Source organism: Meles meles, chromosome 1, assembly GCF_922984935.1.
Source record: "Meles meles chromosome 1, mMelMel3.1 paternal haplotype, whole genome shotgun sequence".
NCBI classification, from domain to species: Eukaryota; Metazoa; Chordata; class Mammalia; order Carnivora; family Mustelidae; genus Meles; species Meles meles.
In genome coordinates this window covers 171,261,107-171,283,547 of record NC_060066.1, presented here as the reverse complement: position 1 = coordinate 171,283,547, position 22,441 = coordinate 171,261,107, and the positions used below count along the sequence as shown (strand labels likewise).

The following is a 22,441-nucleotide window of genomic DNA, read 5'->3' as shown; positions in this document are numbered from 1 at the left end:
CTTGCCAATTTTCTGGGACAGACAATGGTTTCCGAATAAGAACTTTTGAGGGGGCAGGGCAGAGATCAATGCGGAAGAGTCCGTGCTCTGCCAGGCCATCTTCCAACCTTGGGACAACCTTGAAGATAGGAATTCTTGTCCCCATTTGCCAGATGAGGAAACTGAATTTCAGAGAGATTATGACCCTTGCATTGGGTTGTGAGCTAGCAAAATGGTGGAACCAAGATTGGAGCCCAGAACTGCCCCAAGACACATCCTGCTTCTGTTCTTAGAGTGGAACACTTTAGGCAAGCCTTAAGTTGAGATGACTCTCTTTGTCCCTCCTCTTATGTTGAAGTCCCGTGACAGGATTCAGGCATTCAATACATGGTCAAGACTCCCAACTAAGGTTTTATTTCTTCTGGATTTTACCCATTTTTCTAAGCACTGTGCTAGGAGCAGTCTTCTCTATTTTATGGCCTCAAGCAGATCTTAAAGACCATCAATTCAATGGCCCCATTATTTAGATGAGGACTATTAGACCAACAGAGTATAAGTGCTCTGCTTAATTAATGTCACTAACCAGTGCCAGAGCTGAGATGACCTGAGATGGGGGTGGTGAAAGTACCCCAAAATAGACAAGTGAGGGGGTGGGATGAGCAAAAAGCAGCCATCAGCATGGATACCCTTTCTCACAGGCACAGAGGAAGGGGAGGGTGCTTGGAAGAGGGTAGACATGATCAAAGGCCAGAAGGCAGACATCTGTGGGGTGTCTAGGACACAATGAGAGCAATATGGCGGAAGTTGGATGTCAACGAGAATACCTGTGCCTTCAAAATCAGGCTGGCAGGAACTCGAAAGTGTTAACAGTTGATGCCTCTGGGGATTAGAATTTAGAGGACTGACAGGTGAAAGGGTTATTACCTTTAAGCATAATTGTTTTTTTGGAATTTTTTTTTACTATAAGAATATATTATTATGCTTTGGGATGTTGTGTTAAGGTGTAAAAGACTTTGTAGATTACTGACACATGGGGCCACTATCTGGTTTGCAGAAGAACCGAATCCACAGTATCCAAGGATGCTTTAAAATATGGAACTTACTAAATAAATAAATAAAATATGGGCCTTACTGGATTTAAACTTGAACTTGCACAAGGTAAGGGTTTTATTTCTTCTGGATTTTACCCATTTTCCAAGATAGTTAACTTCTCCTAGCCTCGTCTTCTCATTCATAAAATAGAAGCAGGCAGGGGGAACTTGATGTTCAGGTTCCCCCACCTCCTGCATTCTAAGATTTTCCTAAAGCGTGGTGGTCAATACTGGTCAGAGCTGAGACACAAGAACCACTCTGCGGGTGGAATGCCTTATCTGACAGCGGGGCTGAATAGCATTCTCCCGATTCGCTGTCCAAACAACTGTGATGTTGCCACTCAGCCTCCCCAATCAATTTTGCTACCTCTGTATGACGTTGGTGCTGTAATCCTAGAACTGATCTACCAATGTCCGCTCTGGAAGATTCACCGACAGCGACCACATCCGATTCATTGTTAGATCCCGACACCAAGCACAGCACCTGGTACATTAAAGATGCTCAAGGAATATTTGTTGAAATGACACATCACAGTGACTTATTCTGGGGCTTTAATGATAAAATCTATTAATATTATTAATAATGGTAATAATTACTTAACAACACAGTACCAAGCATAGCTGATGCTGTGTTATAACTATGGGAAGGCAGATTTCATATTAACATACTCGTTGAGGCCGACAGTTACAGACAGGCAAAGTTAACTGGGCAAGGTGACCCAATAAGTTAGAAAGTTAGGACATAAACCCAGATTTCTTTTTTTTTTTTTTTTAACCCAGATTTCTTATTTCCAGTTTGGGCCACTGTCCTCTGCAGAAGGCTTCTGCTCTCTCCCTGAAGAACCCTACCTAAGGCAGGACCAGATGAGAAAAACTTTTCACTCTAAAAACAGCCCTAGCTTTTAAGGTAAGTTAAACTTTTTTTTTTTTGAACGGGAGCTATCATTGATAATACAAATTCAGTCTGTTGACCAAGTTCAAAACACTATACGAACACAACCTTGAATTCAAAATATCTAACTGCATTTCATTTCGTTACATACCCAATTCTCTCAAGTTAGTACTTGATGGACTGTTACAAATCCAGAAGCAAAGGGTCCCCCCCACCTCCCCCGCATTTCATCACACTGCTTTGCAGGAAGTACATATTAAGTATCCACTGTTTTGCTTTATAATTATACTTAATAATAATGTAGCTATTTATAGAAAGAAGACATACTGTGCCAGTGGCTACCTTACCATTGCGGTTATAGAGTTATATGCAAAAATGTTGTTTTTCTTCTTGCTTCTTGTCTCTATTTTCTAAAATAACTTTTTGTTGACATTTTCTTTAGTAAAAATTTTTTTGAAAGCACCTTTTCTTTTTTTTAAATGTTTTATTTAAACTTGATTTGATTAACATATACTGTATTATTTGTTTCAGAAGCAGAATTTAGTGATTCATCAGTTACATATAATACCCAGTGCTCATTCCATCAAGTGCCCTCCTTAATGCCCATCCCCCAGTTACCCCATCTCCCTCCTCCCCCATTTTCTTTAATAAAATATTTTAAGCATCTATTATATACCAAGAAGTCATATCCTATTAAGGTGGAACTGTACAAAACTGAAAGCAAACCAAAATTTTCCACCTAAGAAAGATAAATACAAAGGGCCCAAAGAAGGTCTAATTCTGCCCAGAGGAAATCAGGAAAGGCTCTCAGAAGGGGCTGCCCTTGAACTGAGTGAGTATCGTGAGGTAAGCAGCACATATCGAATGAAGAGAAAGAATGACAGTGGGAAAGCACGTGGACTGACCACAAGATGGAGATGTCTGGGACAAGAGTATGGAGCAGTGGAGTAGAGGGGGGGATGGGAAGCAAGGGAATGAGGAGCAGGAAAGGTTAGCTGGGGTCTGACCCTGAAGGGTCTCAGATATATTTAAAATTTATTTTGTAGTCAATGAGAGGTCATAAAAGTCCTGGTCTGTAGAGAAGGACCTATGCGATCAGAACCGCAGTTTTAGAAATGACTCCTGTATACTTAATGCATAAAAGATATATGGGGGAGAGCAGACACTCTCGAAATAAAACCTCTCAAGAAATATTTTCAGCCACAGGTATATGACACCATGCACCTCGAATGAAAAATAGGGAGAATGCAGAGGACAGAACAAATTCAGAAGATAAATATATATATATTTTATTTATATTATATATAAATATAATATATAAACATATTTATATATTTTATATATATATTTTTTTTTTAATTGCACAATACAGATACGACTTTATAGCCTAAAGCATTTTCCTATATATTTGTGACAGCATACCCTTGGGTTGCAATAGTTCTATGAGGTAGGGAGGGAATGAACGTCGCTCCCACTGTATCATTCCTAAAGTAGCAATGATTTTCCAGGGGTCCCCCAGCCAATACAGCAAAACAGGGAACAGAGCCCAAGATCAGCACAGAGCTGCCTCCTAGACTCCATGTTGGAAGTTTTTCATTTAATTTTGCACTCAAAACCTGGCTGTGTTTTCTGTCTGTGTGTCTATCCCCTCATCTTCTCACCTGCCCCTCAAGGGCAGGCTCTTCCTCTTGTAATTCTTTGTATCTCATTAAGCCTTTGCATTTATCTCAATAAATACTGAAGGACAGATAAGACAGACAACGGGGTCCCAGGAATGTTCTCATCTGCAGTTTTGGTCAACAGCCAAGAATGCACTTTCCCATTGGTCTGGTGGGTATTTCCCATCCATCACTGACTGGTCCAGAGTGGAGGAACAGCCCTTGCCGTGACTATGATCTGAGGTGCCTCTTGCCAACTGCTTTGCTGTTCTGCATTCTAAGTGCAAAGGATCTGTACAAAACGGGTCTTCTCTGAGTCCTATTTAACTTTTCCATGGGTCTGTGTTTGTCAAAGCTTCATGCCAACTCTCTCAGAAAAAGAAATGCCACAAAACTTCTTTTAGGAAAAGGAGAAAAAGACCTACTTTATACACTTGCTCTCATGCTAATCACACCACCATTCAAATCCCAGATGAATAGGAAACCTACAATAGCCTGGGAAATACACAGAGCCTCTAGGAGAAGCGTAGGCTACTTCGCTCAGAATGTTGCATTTCCCTGCCTGTTTTACTCCTTTGGGGAAGACTGATAAGAAGAAGCAACAGTAGAATATGAAGCTGCTCTCCCTCTGCAGAAAAGTTGCTCCATTTCTGTATGGAATTGGCAAAATATTCTCCTGCCCTGACCTGTTCTTCTCTGATGCTCTACGGAAGCTGAGCCTCTCCCACGTATTTTCAATAAAAGTGGCTGCGTGGCGTGAGTGACCACCAAGCACATTCCAGCAAAGCACTTCCCCTGGAATCTTAGTAAATGATCTCTGCTAGTGATTAACTAGTTGGGTTATTACTATGGTGTGTCACCCCCCCCCCCCCCCCAGCAAAAGGAGTTGAGACAGGCATTGCTGACTAGGTCCATAGAAAACTAAAATGAACCCCAACCTCCTCCTTCACAGGGTTGTTATGAAATTCAAGTCAGTTAATAATGCCTGTAAAGCCCCTTGCCTTACAGTTTGCCAGAGAAGCGTTTGGCAAAATGCATGCCCTTCCCCTTTCCAGCCTCAAGGTTCTCAGCCTAATCTCTGTCCTCCAGGAATTTTACAAAGAAACAGGCAAAACTGAAATGGGCAAAAGGCTTTAAATCCCAAACCACACTTGGAACACTTCACAAGGCCTGATAATTTCACTTCAAAACGTTCTGGCTGACTTGCTTGCTTTGTAAGCTTATTATTGAAAATAGAAGTCAGTGCAAATTCCAATGCCAGTCTTCACGGCTGGAGGAAAGAGCAGAGGTGTTGACTGGCTCTTATCCCAGGTGCTCGCCCACTTTCCAGTTGCAGGATCCTCAATAAGCTACTGGACCTCCCCCCAAAGGGCAAGGGTTTCATCTGTAAAAATCAGTTCTAGCAGTATCTCCCCTTCGGCATTATACTATTTGATGAGACACGTGGATATGCCTGACTATACCATAGGGCTCAAAAATGTCCTTTTCCCAGTCTTTTTCCAGTTGGCGTTTGGAGAATGCCATCCTGGGTGTTGTGGCATTTGTCTTGTGTTAGCTTTCAGGATTTAGGGCACCTGGAGATCTAGAATGAGAGAAACTGAGGCAAAAAAGGACATTTACATTCTAATTCTCAGATGCATATTTTATCATTTGCTGGAACTAGCCACGGAAAGAGACTATTAATTAATAATAACCAGATTTCACAGCGGAGGCCTGTAGAACCACAAACATCCAATTTAAGGCAAAATCATAATTAAAGGTTCTTCAGTCATCAGTGGCCCTAGGGAAATGAAACCAAGAGTCAAGATGGCTTATTTCCCTCATGGGACTGAAAGCACCCAGTATTTTTAATGTTTTGACCCAAGAAATGTATTTTAATTTCCCAGCCAGCCCCTGGGAGTCACCCAAGGCCTACAGCGTAGATCTTCCAAAGCAACGGTTTACTAGGAAGAGGGGAGCCCATCATCCCTCCCGCCTACTTACTGGAGTTACTTTCTCCAAAGAGATTCAAGCGAGAAGCCCACTAAACAAGACTCAGGTAAATTGGTAACAACCTTGGGAATATTTTTAAAAATCTCAGCCTGCTAACGTTCTTCCCTATAATCACAGTATATGAGATTACTTCAAAAAGTAAATACTACGTATTTAATCAGAATGTCCACCAAGGCCAAGATGACAGCAAGACAAATGCAATGCTGGGAACTAACGTCTTGGGTCATTCTTCTCCAGAAACCTATGGAGGCCAAATCGACCAAAACAGCTACTTTGGGCAAGTGTCTAATGAAATCCACTGTGCGGCTGACAAGCATTTCTGCCACTTCCTGTCAGTGGTTGCTAACTCCACAACAATGTGGGTCATTTGTGGGGAAGAGGCTACTAGCAGAAATTCTATTCACCACATTTAATGAAGGTGCTGTGCCCACAGCCACTAACCAGAGAAGCTCACAATTTCTCTATGTGACCCAAAGGTTACAACAAACCCCAAGGACAGCAGATCAAGCCCGTGATACAAAAAAGGTCACTGAAAGAGCGACTCATTACTGATGTGAGTGACAAAGGCCTAGCCCCTCTTCCCTCTAGACCGTCTTCCCATGATACGATGTCTTCCCCTCTAAATTCACAGAGTGGCTGATGTATTTTAGGATGTCCACGCTTCTGACCACCAAAGATACCTGCCACTTCCTTCTTGACCCTCTGTGACATCTGGAAGATGTCTTCATTTCCCAAGTAAACTATATTTTGAATTTTCTCTCTCCTTTTGTTAATCAAAGCAGAGAAAGTTGCAACCCCATCTCCTGAGTACTGGAAATAACCAGCAAGACCAGAGTGAACAGACAGGGGTCCTTCGACATTCACATCATAGCACAGAATGCCAGTGCTCTGACTTGGCTAGGCAGAGGCCGATGTTCTGAGTGAGTCTCAACTAACTGCACGCTGGTAAATGTGCTACAGTACAAGTTAGCTATTTCTTTCTTTTTTTTTTTTTTTAAGATTTTATTTATTTATTTGACAGACAGAGATCTCAAGTAGGCAGAGAGGCAGGCAGAGAGAGAGGAGGAAGCAGGTTCCCTGCTGAGCAGAGAGCCCTGTGTGGGGCTCGATCCAGGACCCTGGGATCATGACCTGAGCTGAAGGCAGAGGCTTTAACCCACTGAGCCATCCAGGCGGCCCCAGGTTAGCTATTTCTTTTTCTTTTTTTTTTTTTTTTTAAGATTTTATTTATTTATTTGATAGACAGAGATTGCAACTAGTCAGAGAGGCAGGCAGGGAGAGAGAGGAGGAAGCAGGCTCCCTGCTGAGCAGAGAGCCCAATGTGGGGCTCGATCCCAGGACCCTGGGATCATGACCTGAGCTGAAGGCAGAGGCTTTAACCCACTGAGCCACCCAGGCGCCCCAGGTTAGCTATTTCTGAAGCACTGAAAATAGCATAAGATGGCTCCTAATTGCCCTAATATACCTTTACAGATCCAGAGAGCCCAGGGTAAGAATCCCAAGTCTAACCCATTTTGGACAAACCATCACACGTGACAATGGGAGAGCCAGCACAGAGGGGTGAGAACAGAAAGGAACTTCAGAAGCCCTGGAGAACAAAAGCAGCAGAGCCTGGTGGCGAAGGATGGCCCGATGGATCAGACGTCTTAGGTCTGACCCCAACGCTGCAAGTCACCACCAAGGAACCTCTGAGAAGTGATTTTTTGAACCTCCCTGAACCTCATTTCTATGAAATGGAGATAAACAGTAAGAAGGACCCCACAGGCTCACTGGGAGGGTTAAACGAGTGAACGTGTGCACACTGCTCCGCTCAGTGAGAGGCACAGAGCGGGTACCTGACAAATGTCAGCAACTGTCATTATTTGGGCAGGCCTGAGTGCCAGCCCAGCCCCCACCCGCATGAGCTGTGTGAACCTGGGCAAACCATTTGCCCTCTCTGAGTTGCTAAACCAGGTGACTGACATCTCCTTATTCTATTACTGGAGAGATGAAGCAAGACCGCATCTAATGCCTCCAATAACAAAGGTGAGTGTCTTTTCTGCACCCTTTTGTCATACGGGTGCTTTAAATTTTTAAGCGCTTACAGTGCTTAAACTTAACAACTCGACGCTTCAACTAATTCCTAAAGATACGTGTTCGGGTCTTAACAGTCTTTAACCATCTCCAGCATCCAGCACGTGAGTCTGAAAGATTCACAGTAATTCTGACTTCTGGGAGGACTGGTGCGTACACAGCCATACATCTAGCAGGTAGAGGGTGAACGATCAACCTCATCAGAAACTACAATTCTACCTCATGGTCTTAAATGATACTGTAAAACAGATCCTAGGAATATGAAGAGCTTAATATTAGCATCTGTACTCTTAATCGTTTTCAAGAGCCTCTGAAGACCCCAGGCTTGTTTTCATTTGGCGGAGGCAGGAATGTGCTTGTGACATCCCGGGTCTGTGGAAGTATGTTACTCAGCGGGTGAGCGGGGCTCGCTGACCACCCAGCATCTTTTTCTCAGTCAGCTTCATTGTTCCCTGCTCACTCATCTCCACCCCAGTGACAGTAGTGAACTGATTAAAAACTTTGCTTCTTTGTGGAAAATGGCTGGAAGAACAGAGCCACACTAGAGTGGTTTCATGAATATGTTAATTCCAAAGGTCTTTGGTAAAACTTTTGTGTTCTCTCCTTACATATTTTAATTAATCTTAAGACAGTTCTCAAATGGCGCAGCCACAGTGGAAAACGGTTTGGCAGTTTCCTCAAGAAGTTAAACACAGAGTTACCATGTGATCTGGCGATTTCACTCCTGAGGCATCTGAACACGGGTGTTCATAGCAGCCAGAATGGCCAGGAAGTGGAAAATACCCAGATGTCTATCAACTGGTAAGTGTATAAAATGAGCATGGTATGCCCATACAAGGGAATATTATTTGGCAATAAAAGTCAATGAAGTTCTAACACATGCTCAACAAACACACTATACATTGGTGATAAGTTATGGATGAACCTTGCAAACATTATCTCGAGTCAAAGAAGCCATTCATGAAGACCACATATTATACAGTTTCACTTACGTGAAATGCTGAGAATAGGCAAATGTACAGACCTAAAGAGTTGGTCAGTGGTTGCCATGGCGGGACCAAAAGGGTAAATGGAGGGTGACTGCTAACAGATTCAAGTTTCTTTTTGCTGTGGTGAAAATGTTCTAAAATTGATAGTGGTGATGGTTGTCCAGCTCTATAGACTGTACTGAAAGCCTGTGAACTGTATATTACCTATAACATATGTGTAATTCATATATATATGACATATATAACACATATATACATATATAACATATACATAATTCAGATATTATATCTCAACAACACTGTTTTTAAAAAATACCATTACAACCCAAGAAAAACTGTTTCTCTAAACCAGAAGGATTTCTTTTTTTTTTTTTTAAAGATGTTATTTATTTATTTGACACACAGAGATCACAAGTAGGCAGAGAAGCAGGCAGAAAGAGAGGAGGAAGCAGGCTCCCTGATGAACAGAGAGCCCGATGCGGGGCTCGATCCCAGGACCCCGGGATCATGACCCGAGCCGAAGGCAGAGGCTTTAACCCACTGAGCCACCCAGGTGCCCCAAACAAAAGGATTTCCAATGGTCCATTTATTTTAAGGGGCATTTGAGAACCTAAGAAATTCCAGAGTGTGAGTAGAAAGAGAACTTATAGCTTCTCTGCCTAGTAAGGCCATGACCATAAAGCATTTCAGTAATCCTACAGGATGGATTTCATTTAGATTTCTATGAACACTGCATGGAAAGTGTTTGGGAAGGGAATGGCAGCACCACTGTTCAGAGGTTCCCACCTAGGAGACCAGGAGCTACCTGTCATCCTTCTTACCCACCCTTCTCTTCTTGGTCTCCAGTGCTTACAGTCACACTCTGCCTCCCTGTTACTGGTCCCCTCCCCTCTCTCCCATTTACCTGGTCTCAAACCCAGGGATCTCAAATGCAACTCAGAGCAGATTCTCCTCTCTTAAAAACTATTCATGAATATGCTAATTCCAAATGTTGTCCATAAAACGTTTCACTTTTTTCCTTACATATTTTAACTAATGTCACGCTATTTCTAAAATACGGTGCAGCCGCTATGGAAAAAACCATTTGCAGTTCCTCAAAAAGTGAAACACGGAGTTACCATATGACCTAGCAATTCCACTCCTAGCTATATACGGTGTTTGGTTTCTATATGACATTTTTCCATAATAAAAAGGAAAACGAAAACAAAAATAAAATTTCATTGGCTTAGCTGGTCCTCCAAAATAAAGTTCAAGTTCCTCCACTGCCTGCCTTTCACCGCCCCCTTCCCTGACCTGGCTCCCACCTATCTTTCTGGCCTCATCTCCAACATCCTCCTTCCATCACATGGTACAGACAGACACACAATGCCGTACTACACGGCAGCCTCTCACACTCACCCATCCCAGGCTTGTTCACACGTGCTCTGCTCAGCACCTGCTGCTCCCTGTGCTGGATCGCCCTCTCCCCTCTCCTGGCACGTGAGCTGGGATTTCTCTTGCTTGACCCAGCTCCACGCCCTCAGGCAAACTTCCCCACTCTTTGCTTCCTTGCTAAAGCTCCTCCTCTACCATCCACATTCAGGACACTTAGTGTGTTTAATCTCACCAAGTCTGTTTCCAACTCGCCAGCCTGAGAATTCTTTTTTTTTTTTTTAAGATTTTATTTATTTATTTGACAGACAGAGATCACAAGTAGGCAGAGAGGCAGAGAGAGAGGAGGGAAGCAGGCTCCATTCTGAGCAGAGAGCCCGAAATGGGGCTTGATCCCAGGACCCTGAGATCATGACCTGAGCTGAAGGCAGAGGCTTAACCCACTGAGCCACAGAGATGCCCCCAGCCTGAGAATTCTTAAAGGTCAAGAGACCCTTGGGGCCCAGCACAGAGTAGATGCTCAGGAAGCAACCACGGAAGACAAGACTGATGCTTGAAAGACAGATACAAACCTAGACTTAATTAAATAGGCTCTCTAGAAATTACATTGATTGATACCGCAAACTAATTGGGGGCCAGATATAAAGAAACCATCAATAAGAATGGGTTCCTTCGTGTCAATATAATTATGTATATTATGTGCTTTGGGGGATACATAAACAGGAACCAAAGCATACCGCTTATTATGACAAGGTGCTTATACTGATTTGCATTTCTCTGCAAAACTCTTGAGGCATATAATTTTGTTAATTTGTGACAAACCTCAAAAACACGCTTACCGCCAATATTCTGATTGCAACATATACTTTCAAAGCACATAGAAATCAACAAGTTGCTTTCAAAAGTTTCCAACTGGATCCTATGTGTGTTGTCTGGTTTGGTTTTAAATTGGGGGAATTTCAAGGCAGATTTTAATTTATAAGCCTGGATCTAAGGGAAGGAGAGTTCCACGAGGATGTCTAAGAACCTGACCTAGCTATGTTTTGAATGTTGGCCCCACCAACTAAGTCAGGACCTTGAGAAAATTATTTAATCTGAGACTCTGTTTCCTCCTTGGTCAAATGAGAATGTTTCTACCTCAAGAGGTTTTTAAAAAGCAAAAACTTTGAAAACTTGGGTTTTTCTTTCTTCTCTCCTGTGATACATCCGTTTGCAAAAGCGGGCGCCTGTTCAAGCTCAAATCAGTCCGCGGTGATCTTTGGTAATAAGCACTTTCTAGAATAAGCGCCAGCTAGAAGAACAGTGGTATCTGAAAACTGCGTCCTCCTTCAAATTTGCCTCATGCCTTTCTGGCCTCACTTGACACTGACTTGACAATCGGGATTAAAAGTTAACCCGCTTGTCTTGTTCCTTTAAGTGACATGGGCAGGAGAAAGAAGAGATTATAGCTCTCTGGAGAACCAGACCTCCCGGACAATACCAATTTCAAACTGACCAGTCAACAACACCAGAAAAGCAAAACGGTATAAAGGCAAAACATAGGCTGCAGGCCCTGATCTTTCAGGATCGCCAGACCATCACCACCCACCCAGTCCAGGCCTCGGGCTCCTCCCGTCACACCGAGGGCACAGGGTAGGCTGTAGTGACAAGCGTGACAGCAGCTACCACCTGTGGGCACCCAGCACCACACGCCATACCTGGCATAGCCTCCCACCTTCGCGACGCCCATGCCATCCGATTTACAAACCAGAAGACAGGGGCCCTGGCGACTCTAGTGACTTCCCTAGGGTTCCCAGCCAGTAACAGCAATCACACTCCCATCTGTCGGACTCAAAAACCTGTGGTCCCCTGCTCCCACCTCTTGCCCTGCCTGGCCCCAAGAGGCCTGTGTTTCTGATGGAGATAAAAAAAAATGACCTTGATGCTGTTGATAATGACAATTTCAAGAGCTACCGTCAAATTCTTTTTTTTTTTAAGATTTTATTTATTTATTCGACAGAGATCGCAAGTAGGCAGAGAGAGGGGGAAGCAGGCTTCCTGCTGAGCAGAGAGCCTGATGTGGGGTTCGATCCCAGGACCCTGAGATCATAACCTGAGCTGAAGGTAGAGGTTTAACCCACTGAGCCACCCAGGAGTCCCAGCTACCATCAAATTCTAAAGATTTCATGAACCAGGCAGTGAACAAGTGTTCCAACAGCATTTTCATAAGTCATGCTGCCCACAGAAAGGCTCATTCAACACACTCTGGCCTGTTTTGCAGTTACTTATGTATACCTAGCTCCTCACCACCCGTGATCCTTGAGACTCGTATTTGTGCTGGGGCAGCGGCTCAGCGGTGTCAGCGTCTGACTCTTGATTTCAGCTCAGGTCCTGATCTCAGGGTTGTGCAGTCAAGACCCACATAGGGTTCTGTGCGAAGTCTGCTTTAGATTCTCTCTCGCCCTCTCCCTCTACCACTTCCCACCCCATGCTCATGTGCTAGCTGTCTCTCTCTCTCTAAAATAAATAAATTTTGAAAAGAAAAAAAAAAAAAGACTCCTATTTGTGTCCTACAGCAGGCCCTGTAAAACATATTCTACACATTTGGACTCAATACAATTGAAACGAATAAAATGGAAGGAACTAGAAAAGAGGGAGTCTTTGTCTTCTCTTAAGATGACATGGCCATGTCCCTTTCAAAGGGAAAGAAGAAAGCAACCACCAAAGATGACCAAGGTCCCCACACTGCGACTTTCCCAAGTGGGGTCATTTGACTGCACCTGCTTTTCTTCGACTAAAGGAAAATATTTGTGTTCCCTCTGCCTGGTTATTTCTTAGGATTCTCTTCACAGTTTTTCCCCCTAATATATTTCAGGCAACTTTGGTGCCCCAAAAATGAGACGATTTCACAGCACCATTGAGGAGTAAGAACACTGGGAAGGAAAGGAAAATACTACTATTGCTATGAGTAATAATAGCAACATGATACCTGATAATCATGATAGAGGGTGTTTTTAACTTCCTAAAGGGTTTTCAGAATCATGATCTCACTGGAGCTTCACTGTACCAGGGTGTTACTGGGTCTCTTGTTTCTTTTCCAGATGAGGACACCTTTCTGCCTGGAAAGATGAAATGCTTTTCGCCCAAGTTGTACCCAGATGGGAGGGAATCCAAAGCTTGTATTGTTCCATAATACTATGCCAAGCTAACTTTGATCTTTTAAAGGCTCAATTCCAAATCTCATTTATTCATTTCACTTTTCACTCAGACACAAACTTCAGTATCTCAAAAGAAAATATTTACAGAGTTAACACCTCATTTTTCCAAAAGTGTCACTAGCCGGGCCACTTCCACTACACAGAACTCAGTTTAGGACCCAGAAAGAGATAAAAATCCCAGCCTCTCAGCAGTTAGGAGACACCACCAAGTCCCTACATTAAAAAAGTCACCAGAGAGCTCTCTGCTCAGCGGGAGGCCTGCTTCCTCCTCTCTCTCTGCCTGCCTCTCTGCCTGCTTGTGATCTCTGTTTGTCAAATAAATAAATAAATCTTTAAAAAAAAAAAAAAGTCACCAGAGATCTTCAGGCCTGCACCTAGAGGTAATTTTTCCTGTTGAACGAATTCTAACAAGCTACATTATCTTTACTGAAAGACAGGTGTGCAGGCCACAAAGGGAAAAAAAAAAACCAAAAACCTTAACAGCGTGAAAAGTACCAGAACATTCAGTCCAGGGACAAAAAGCCCAGGCCGTAGCCAACTGCCCTTAAGACAACAGCTGTTAAACAACATAGTGATTCTTTGATTGGCCTGAGGAGAATCACCAGAAGCTTAAAAAAAAAAAAAAAAATATACAGGGGCTCCTGGGTGGCTCAGTGGGTTAAAGCCTCTGCCTTCGGCTCAGGTCATGATCCCAGGGTTTTGGGATCGAGCCCCGCATCGGGCTCTCTGTTTGGCGGGGAGCCTGCTTCCTCCTCTCTCTCTCTGCCTACTTGTGATCTCTGTCTGTCAAATGAATAAATAAAAAATCTTAAAAAAATAAAATAAAAAAAATCTTAAAGAAAATAAAATAAAAAATACAGACTCCCAGGTCCTAGCCCAAAGCCTGCTGAATTTGAATTTCCTCAGAAGGAGCCTGAGAACCTCTGTTTCACACCAGATGAGTCTCCTGATGAGTCTCCTTATGAGGTGAGTCTGTGAAATGCTGATATAATAGACACCCCCCAAATAAGTGATTGCTCCTCCAACAATGTGTACTGGCTGAACTGACACACTGGGTAGGGTGTCCCCATAAATATCACTGCCTACACAGGGAAGACGTCCTTGCCTACGGTCTCATTAGCATCGTGCTGCGACCAACTGGGCTTACAAGCCCAAGCAACTGCACAGGAAGGGGAAAGAAAGAATCCAAAACTGACAGGAAATCAAAAAGCTCTAACCTTAACAGTATCCTACAGAGATAGTCATATCCCCTGGTGTATCTCTTAAGTACGCTAGAAAGCTGGAGAAGAGTGGGCTAAGGGGAAAAAAACCCAAAAACCAAGAACCAAAAAGCAAAAACAGAAAGACCCCAGCCATTCAGAACAAGGAGGAAATAGGGGTTTTCAACCATTCTGGAAAAGTCAGCACGGCTTACCTACAAAATGGAAGTTCCCTTCTTTATTTCAACCCGTGCAAGATGTTTGGCTGGACAATTTGCCAGTGGATGAATGAAAATCTACTTCTATATGCTGTGGTTCACAGGGTAGATTAAGTTATCAAAACTTATTGAGTTATTAAAAACACACACTTAGTGAATATAATAAGAGTAACCAAAAAAAAAAAAGAGAGAGAGAGAGAGAGAGAAAGAAAGTTACCTGTTGTGTTTGTGTGCTTGTGACTATAGCTGACCCTGAGAACACAGATTTGAACAGCACGGGTCCACTTACACACAGAATTTTTTTTTTTTGATACAGTACTATAAATGTATTTTCTCTTCCTTATGATTTTCCTAAGAACATTTTCTTTTCTCTAGCTCACTTTATTGTAAGGATGCAGCTTATAATACATATAACACACAAAGTATGTGGAAACTGATATTTATGTTACCAGGAACACTTCCGGTCAATGGCAGGCTGTTAGGTTTTCTGGGAAGTCAAAAAGTCCTATGCATGGTTCAAGGGTCAACTGACTATAAATTTCAGGAGGCAGGTGATAAGACACATCTGGCCAAGGAAAAATCCAGCTGGTTTCTCAGCATATTGGATTAACTTCAGTAACAGTGCTTACTTTCCCTTCAGAATGAATACCGATATAAGCTTATGGTCAGCATTAAGTCCTTGGTAAAAAAAAATGTAACAATTCAACCGACGATGAATAGTCTAACAGAAAGAATGGGTTCGGGGCGCCTGGGTGGCTCAGTGGGTTAAAGCCTCTGCCTTCGGCTCAGGTCAGGATCCCAGGGTCCTGGGATCCAGCCCTGCATGGGGCTCTCTGCTCAGCAGGGAGCCTGCTTCCTCCTCTCTCTCTGCCTGCTTCTCTGCCTACTTGTGATCTCTCTCTCTCTGTCAAATAGATAAATAAATAAAATCTTAAAAAAAAAAAAAAAAGAAAGAAAGAATGGGTTCTGTTCAATCCAGTCAATCCAGAATGACTGGGTTTCTGCATCACAGTATGTATCTACCAGTACAGAATCCTAAAACTGTTAGTGCTAGAAGAGATCTGAAAAGATGATTCAGGCCCTTCCCTCTACGGCAATAATGAAGAAACCCAGGCCCAGGAAAGTCAAGGGCATTTCTCTGAAGTTAGGCAGCATCGAAGTGGCAGTCCAAGGCCAGAACTCCTATTTCTATAGGAGTCTGTTCCTATAGGAGTCTACAGGAGTCTGCAGCTCAGCACTGTTGGGGTGGGTGAGCCCCTGTGGTAATGTACAATGAAGAGCTAAGGGCACACATGAGGGAGACATTCAGCAAATGGGTCATTCCTCTCTGCCAGAAATCGGTCATAGAACCTTGCAGGGCAGCTTCACCCATTAGACGGGATCCTGCCCAACCCGTCACTTCACCAACGGAAAAGAAAAACCTGAGATCCATAGAAAACCAACTTGTCCACAACCACATAACCGGATGCTGGCGCTGGCCAGCCTGGAACCTGAAGCCTGTGGCTCTAAGTCTCCGGTTCTCTTCGCTATACCACACCGCCTCTCTTCCAGGATGGAAAGTGAATAATTTAATAATAACATAAGATGAGGTTACGTAGCCCATATACGGAACCAGTTCTAGGAATTTTGTCTCAACCAAAGTCAAAAAAGGCCAAGACTATTCTGGAACCACTATATTACACAGCATGATGGCTGAGCATCCAACTCTACATTTTTACCTATTTGAGTTTCTTTCCCTTTGCTTCATGACCTTCCACCTGTTGACTGCATTTCCTGGTGGGGACTGGCACAGGAGTCCGGCTTTTCAGACTAAACCGGACCAAACACCTGCTTCTTCAAACTCTTCCCACTCCTCCCCCCTCAGGGTTTAAGTTCAGATTACCTACCCTCGGGTATCAAAAGCCAAATGAGGAACAATTTTTTTTTCTTTTTAAACAAAAGAACCTTCTCTAAGGACAGCTCAGGGTATGCTGTGAAGATCAGTTGGCTCACGAGTTCTGCTCCATTTTAGAGGCTGCCTTCTCAGCTCAAGTTTAGAGTCAAAATGAGTGGAAATCATCTGTCATCAACTTACTGGGCAAATGTGACGTTCTCCTATTTGAAGTGCAGCTTTATGGTCTTCAGCATAATATTATTACTGAGTATTTATTTCATGGCCTCATCTACCTGTGATTCTGAGACACGACGTAGGAAGACAACCAGAAAACTACATCCAGGGCCCCAGGTTATAAATCCCCTCCGTTTGCCCTTGCCTTTGCCCAAGTCTCAGGAGATTAAAAAAAAAAAAAAAAACCGGTCACACCCAAGATTTCTTCTGATTCTTACAGCAGTGTAATGGAGTGGCCATTCTGCTCATCACTTAGCACATGAGCTAACTGAACTCAAAGGATAAAGAGCCCTGAGCAAAGTCTACGCAGAAAAAGTTGGACCTGTCTAAAGCTGCCCAGCCCTCCAAGTGCACGGGCTGGAAGGAGGCACTCAGCAGCTAGCTGGGATGCGGGCAGGAGAGAGGGAAAGAGGAGCCATAGATAGCTCAGCATGGTTTTACCAAAATCTCTTCATTTTGCTCCAGCCACATACAGCTGGTGTCCTTTCTGTGGCACCACGGTCTCATGGGGGACAAAGGTGCCCTCAAAAATCTGTGAACTATGTAGTCTTGGAACTAGTTTACAATCCAAACAACGCTGTGGGGCAACAAGACCATATCTCTGACCAGAAGAGTTCAACCACCTCTCTCCATTTGCTCCGGTGCAAATAAGTTAACCGGGAAATGCGAAGAGGCAGGACTTTCTGCAAACAGCTTGGGCATTTTCTGATAAGTATCTTGAGTTTGAAAGGGAGATGGGCTCCAGTCACATTCACTGAGAATGAAGCATCTACCCAAACCGACTTCATGGTGCATCTCAGAGCTTCCTCCTTAACACACAGTCTCCTCACGATGAAATGGCGATTATCTCTTCATGAAGGTTACAGCGAAGAGTACACACATTTATATTAAGAAGAGGCTAACAAAGCTTAGAAAGACAGTAGATGCCCCTCCTTTCTTGCCTGGGAACAACCTCTGTTGGTCTCTTGTCACCTGGTACACCAGAACCCATGCTTGAAAAACAGGAGGCGGGACATACTATGTAATTGAAAGGAAAACAAAATCAATCTCAGAAAGACTAGCACACCAAGATTCGGAACTGTATTTATCAAAGCAATTAGATGGCAAAGACAGATGTTCAATGGGAGGCCAACTCCCTTCGGGGTTCTCGGACACCAGATTCTTTTGGCCTTCAAACAAGAGTGGACTTTTGTTTTTTGCTAAGAATTTCACATTCCAAGAAGGTATGTGAAACAAGTTCAACTGCTTGCATATTTCCACTCACATAACACTTATGTAGCACATCAGCTTTTATTTTTTCCAGATACAAGGCGATGAAGCTTGGTATATATTCCTGTGAGAGAATAAACAGAAAACTATGTTTCTTTTTTTTACTATATTAGTGCCCTGTAATCCAGGCCATATGATCAATAAACCATATAAAAATTAAATCACACTGACAGTCTTAGGCAAAAAATGAACCAAGAAGAAATAATTTTTTTTAGGACTGTTGCGTAGGGGATATTAAAATCACATGTTGTGTTATTAATTTTCTCTTGGAAGCCAGAGTTCTCCTGCATAAATTTCTCAAGTATTTATCTCACAGTTTTTCCTATTAAAGGTAGGTGAGGCATTAAATTAGTGATATTCTATTTGGGTCTTTGCATAGGGGAGACACTGACCATAAGTCACTTTGAAAATGACTTCGTTGGCATGTTTGTTTTTTTTTTAATAGCAAGGCAAATGCTCTTTAAATACCCTTCTGTGCCTCAGAAGACAATGCAGGGTCCAGGTATCACCTTTTTGAGGTAAACAAAATCATTTATTCCAACAGACCAACTGTGAGTAAACATAATCAATAGCCAGGTAGAGAATATTAGCTTTGGGGGGACACATGGAGAGTTGAGGCAGATGAAGTGAAATGTGCAAACATCCACCTTACGTGCACCTTCACAGCACAACACTGTCCCCGGTTAAACTATAGCTAATAGGTGTGTCTTCCTGCAAATTCCTTCACACTTCTTTTCCCTTTAATAAGAATGCACCATGTCTCAGGACTGCCTTCTGAAATCAGAAGAGTGGAAGAGGGGAGGAGAACAATGAAATTGTACAAAGGCTGACAGGCTTGTTCTAGCTTTGCTTTCCTAATCACAAAGTAGGAGGTAGGAGGGTACTCGGCACAGGCCTTCTGGGAAGAGTTTACCTTACCACCAACAAAACGCACCAGTAAACACTGGGAAGCCCCAGACAAGTTTACAGCAAACAACTTCAATGTGTTTAGTGTTCTCCTTGTACTCCTCCAGGACCAAGGAGGGCCTTTTAAAAATTCAATAGCTTGGCAGCAGACTTTAAATACTAATCTTCCCACTGTGCAGGATAATAAGCCATCAGTCCACAGGAAGGCAGGCCCCCCAGTGACAATTTCTTTACATAGCATCTAAACCTCCAATTTCTATGAAGAGGGGGGAAGCAGATTTGCCACCTGAACTAGTCCATCTCTCTTCCCTTCCACAGAACACAATTTTACCCACAGCTGTCTCTCTGTACCCAAAGGGGAGAATACTTATGTTTTAATAATTCTAGGTGTCCTATCTTCCTTTGACTCCCAAACGTACTAGGGACGTTCAAGCCCAGGGCGGATGGACCTCAGTGAGGACCGTGCTGCAGAAAAAAGTCATGAAACACAAAAGAAGTGTAACTCCAGCCCACTAAGTCTCTGGTTTGCACAATCTGCACGGACAAATCCATTTCAAAGGGGACTTCGTCTCCTTGCAGGAGTTCTATTTTAAGGGAACTGAATTGGGAACACAGATGTTTCTTCAGTTAGCAGAGTTGGCAGAACAGCTCCTGGACCAAATCCGAGTTCTTAATGCAGGAAGGGGCCTTAGGAGAGCATCTAATTCAACCCACTCACTCAACTGATGAGGAAACTGAGGCCCAGAAGGCAAGGGGGTGGCACGCCCAGCAAGTGGCAGGGTAGCAATGTTCTGATGACAAGTCCTGTGCCCTTTCCATTACACCATGAATCGCTTAAAAAAAAATTCTACTCTGACTTCAACCTTGAAACTCCTGTAGATTCATGTCAATAGCTTTCTCCCTGGCCCCGCCAAGTTCATAAATCCTCCTCACTCCCCGCTCAATTTTTTTTTTTTTTTAGCGCCCACCGCACTTCGGTGGGCTGGGGCATCCAACTAGTCTGGAAAACAGAAATGGACCATCACCTTAACTTTCTGGGACGGCAGTTAATCGTGGTCCCCAAACACGATCTTGATCTTGGATTGTTTTCCCAGCGCCTCGGTTTCCTAATCCGTGAAATGGGGCTCCTCCCCTACCCTGCACGGAGTCGGGGCGAGGGCTGGTTGAAACCGTGTTCGTGACACCGCTTACCGCCGGCACACATTAGGCGCCTAACAAGTGGCAGTTTAGTGGGTACCCGCGTAAAGCCCCCAGGGCGCAGCTCCCAGCCCCCCGGGGGGCGTGCGGGGTGGGGGTGAGGAGGGGAGCCAAGGAAAGGCCAGCTCGAGTTCGGCCGGGACGAGGAGGCGGGAGCGGAAGGGTTGGGTGTTTACATACAGCCAGCGAGGAGGCAGCGGGGCTGCAGGCAGGGGCCCGGCGCCCCAGGAGATCCATCATACTCGGACGAGGGGCACCAAGCTCCGCGCGGGCTCTGGGTCACGGTTCCGCCCACCGCCCTGCGCTAAGAGGCCGAACCCACACCTTCCGCGGGACGGTGCCTGCGCCTCCGGCCGGGGGCGGCTTCTAAGGGACCGGGCTCCGGGAGCCCGGGAGAGCCTGCGCGCGCCCCACGGCCGCTTCCAGGCCGGGAAGTCGGCAGCCCGGGGAAGGGCGGGCGCTGGGTTTTGGGGCTGCCCGAGGGCTCCGGGACAGGGCTGCCCCGCACCCCCACCCCGGGGGCTGACGGCGCGAGGCGCGGGGCCGGAGCTGGGGGCTGGGGGCCGGGCTCACCCATGAAGAGGCAGAAGAGGTCGAGGCAGATGAGCAGCACCCGCTTGCTGCCGCCCTTCCGCGGGTTGTTGTTGAGCGCCGGGCTGCCCCCGTTCTTGCTCTCCGGAGCGATCGCCTTGTCGTACTTGTAGTTTTGCATGGCGCTGGCTGCGGCGTGAGCCTCCGGCCCCGCGAAGACGCCCGGCGGCGGCAGCCACACACCCGCGCGCCCGGCCCGCCTCCCGGCCGCGGCTGCTGCTGGACGCGGAGGCTCGGCCCCCCGCTCGCGGCGCGGCGGCGACGGTGCAGCCCGCCGCGCGCTTCCCGCTGCAGCCCGAGCTGTTCTCTGCTCGGCGCTGCTCCTCTGCGCTCCTCTCTCAGCCCCACAGCGTCCGAGAGTCCAGGGGGAGGAGAGCCGGCGGCCGCGCAGACACTGCTGCGGAGCTGGACTGCGCGGGGCGCGCGGGGCTGGCGCGTGTCCGGCTGCTGGAGCGGGTGAGTGGGCAGCGCGGGCGCTCGGCCACCTTCCTCGGCGGCTGCTTACTTAATGAATGGGAGCCGCTCCGAGCCCCGCCGCTCCGGAGCGCCTGCCCCAACTCCGACTTTTCCTCCTCCTCTTTCTCCTCCTCCTCCTCCTGCTGCCGCCGCGGCTGCTGTTGTGGTCGCCTGGGTTTGTTTCTGCACTTTTATTGCACGAGGTCCTTTTAAAAAGAGAGAGAGACAGACAGAGGCGAAGAGAGGGACCTCCTTACTTGGCTCTGAAGAGATCACGAAAGCACAGCCCCTTCCTTAAGCTGCCTAAGACGTAGGATAATTAAGGCCACATTTTCCCCCACCCCCTTCAAAAAAAAAAAAAATCCTAAAAGGAAAAGTTACTCTCAAACCAGAGAATCCGGGAGCCCCTAGCGTTCAGAAACACCAAGTAATCACAAAAAAAAAAAAAAAAAAAAAAAGAAAACTATAAATAAAAAGAAACACTTTCTTGCTGGCCTTGGGTCTGGCAAAAGTTGAGGCTGTAGAGCGAACATGTGTTCTCCTCCCTTACAGATTTGGGGCTCTCAAGTATTTATTTCGCTTTGAATCGTATTATCCTGAAAATACTCAGGGAAAAACACCCAGCACCAGATACTGGGCTGGAGTCTGAGAATTTGAACTTGAGAGAAGAGTCTGGAGCCAGACATTGTAGATTTGAATTCCCGCAGATGACTCTGTGCCTCAGTTTCTCTATATGTAAATGGAGATGTTAATTGTTTCTCCCAAATACAGTAATTGTGAAGACTAGTTAGTTAATCCATGTAAACATCTACAGGTACATACAAGTGCTAGGTAAGGGTTAGCTGTGGCCTTTATACCTGTTTCTGAAGTGAAGGCATCCCAAGCCCTCAGCCTTTCTGCTTGTTTAGGGGGGCGGGGGGTGGGGGGGGTGTTAAGCCTGCCTGTACCACTATTGAGGGGCCGGTGTCAGGACAGCAGGAGTGCTCTCTGGAGGTATCATCTTCAGCTTGAATTTTGGGGCAATCTAATGCTTTGCTTTAGAAGCTGTAATATTATTTTACATTATTTTATGTGAGTTCATATTTCTTCTAGACAGGAGGCTATATAAACATTCCCAAGGCATGGGTCTTCCCGTATATCTTCTATAGTGCCAAGCAGAGAACTGGGCACCCAGTGGGCAATAAATGGCTATTTATTCCAGGTGTCTCTTTTTATGCATCCAGAAATAGACACAGCTGTAGCTTTTTGATACTTTT

General features: G+C 45.0%; 1 protein-coding gene across 2 annotated transcripts in view; it reads right to left on the bottom strand.

Moving 5' to 3' along the window:
• The window catches only part of PLPP3 (phospholipid phosphatase 3), an 84,023-nt gene extending 62,575 nt beyond the window's left edge, over window positions 1–21,448 (bottom strand). Inside the window, exon 1 of one of the 2 annotated variants that reach the window (XM_046010203.1) lies at window positions 20,712–21,448. In XM_046010203.1, the coding sequence (XP_045866159.1) occupies window positions 20,712–20,850 (139 nt within the window). In that variant the 5' untranslated portion in view covers window positions 20,851–21,448. Of the gene's footprint in view, window positions 1–10,072; window positions 10,112–20,711 lie in introns of those variants that run through there. The other variant, XM_046010210.1, reaches the window with a different exon arrangement.
• Between the last annotated feature and the right edge of the window lie 993 nt (window positions 21,449–22,441).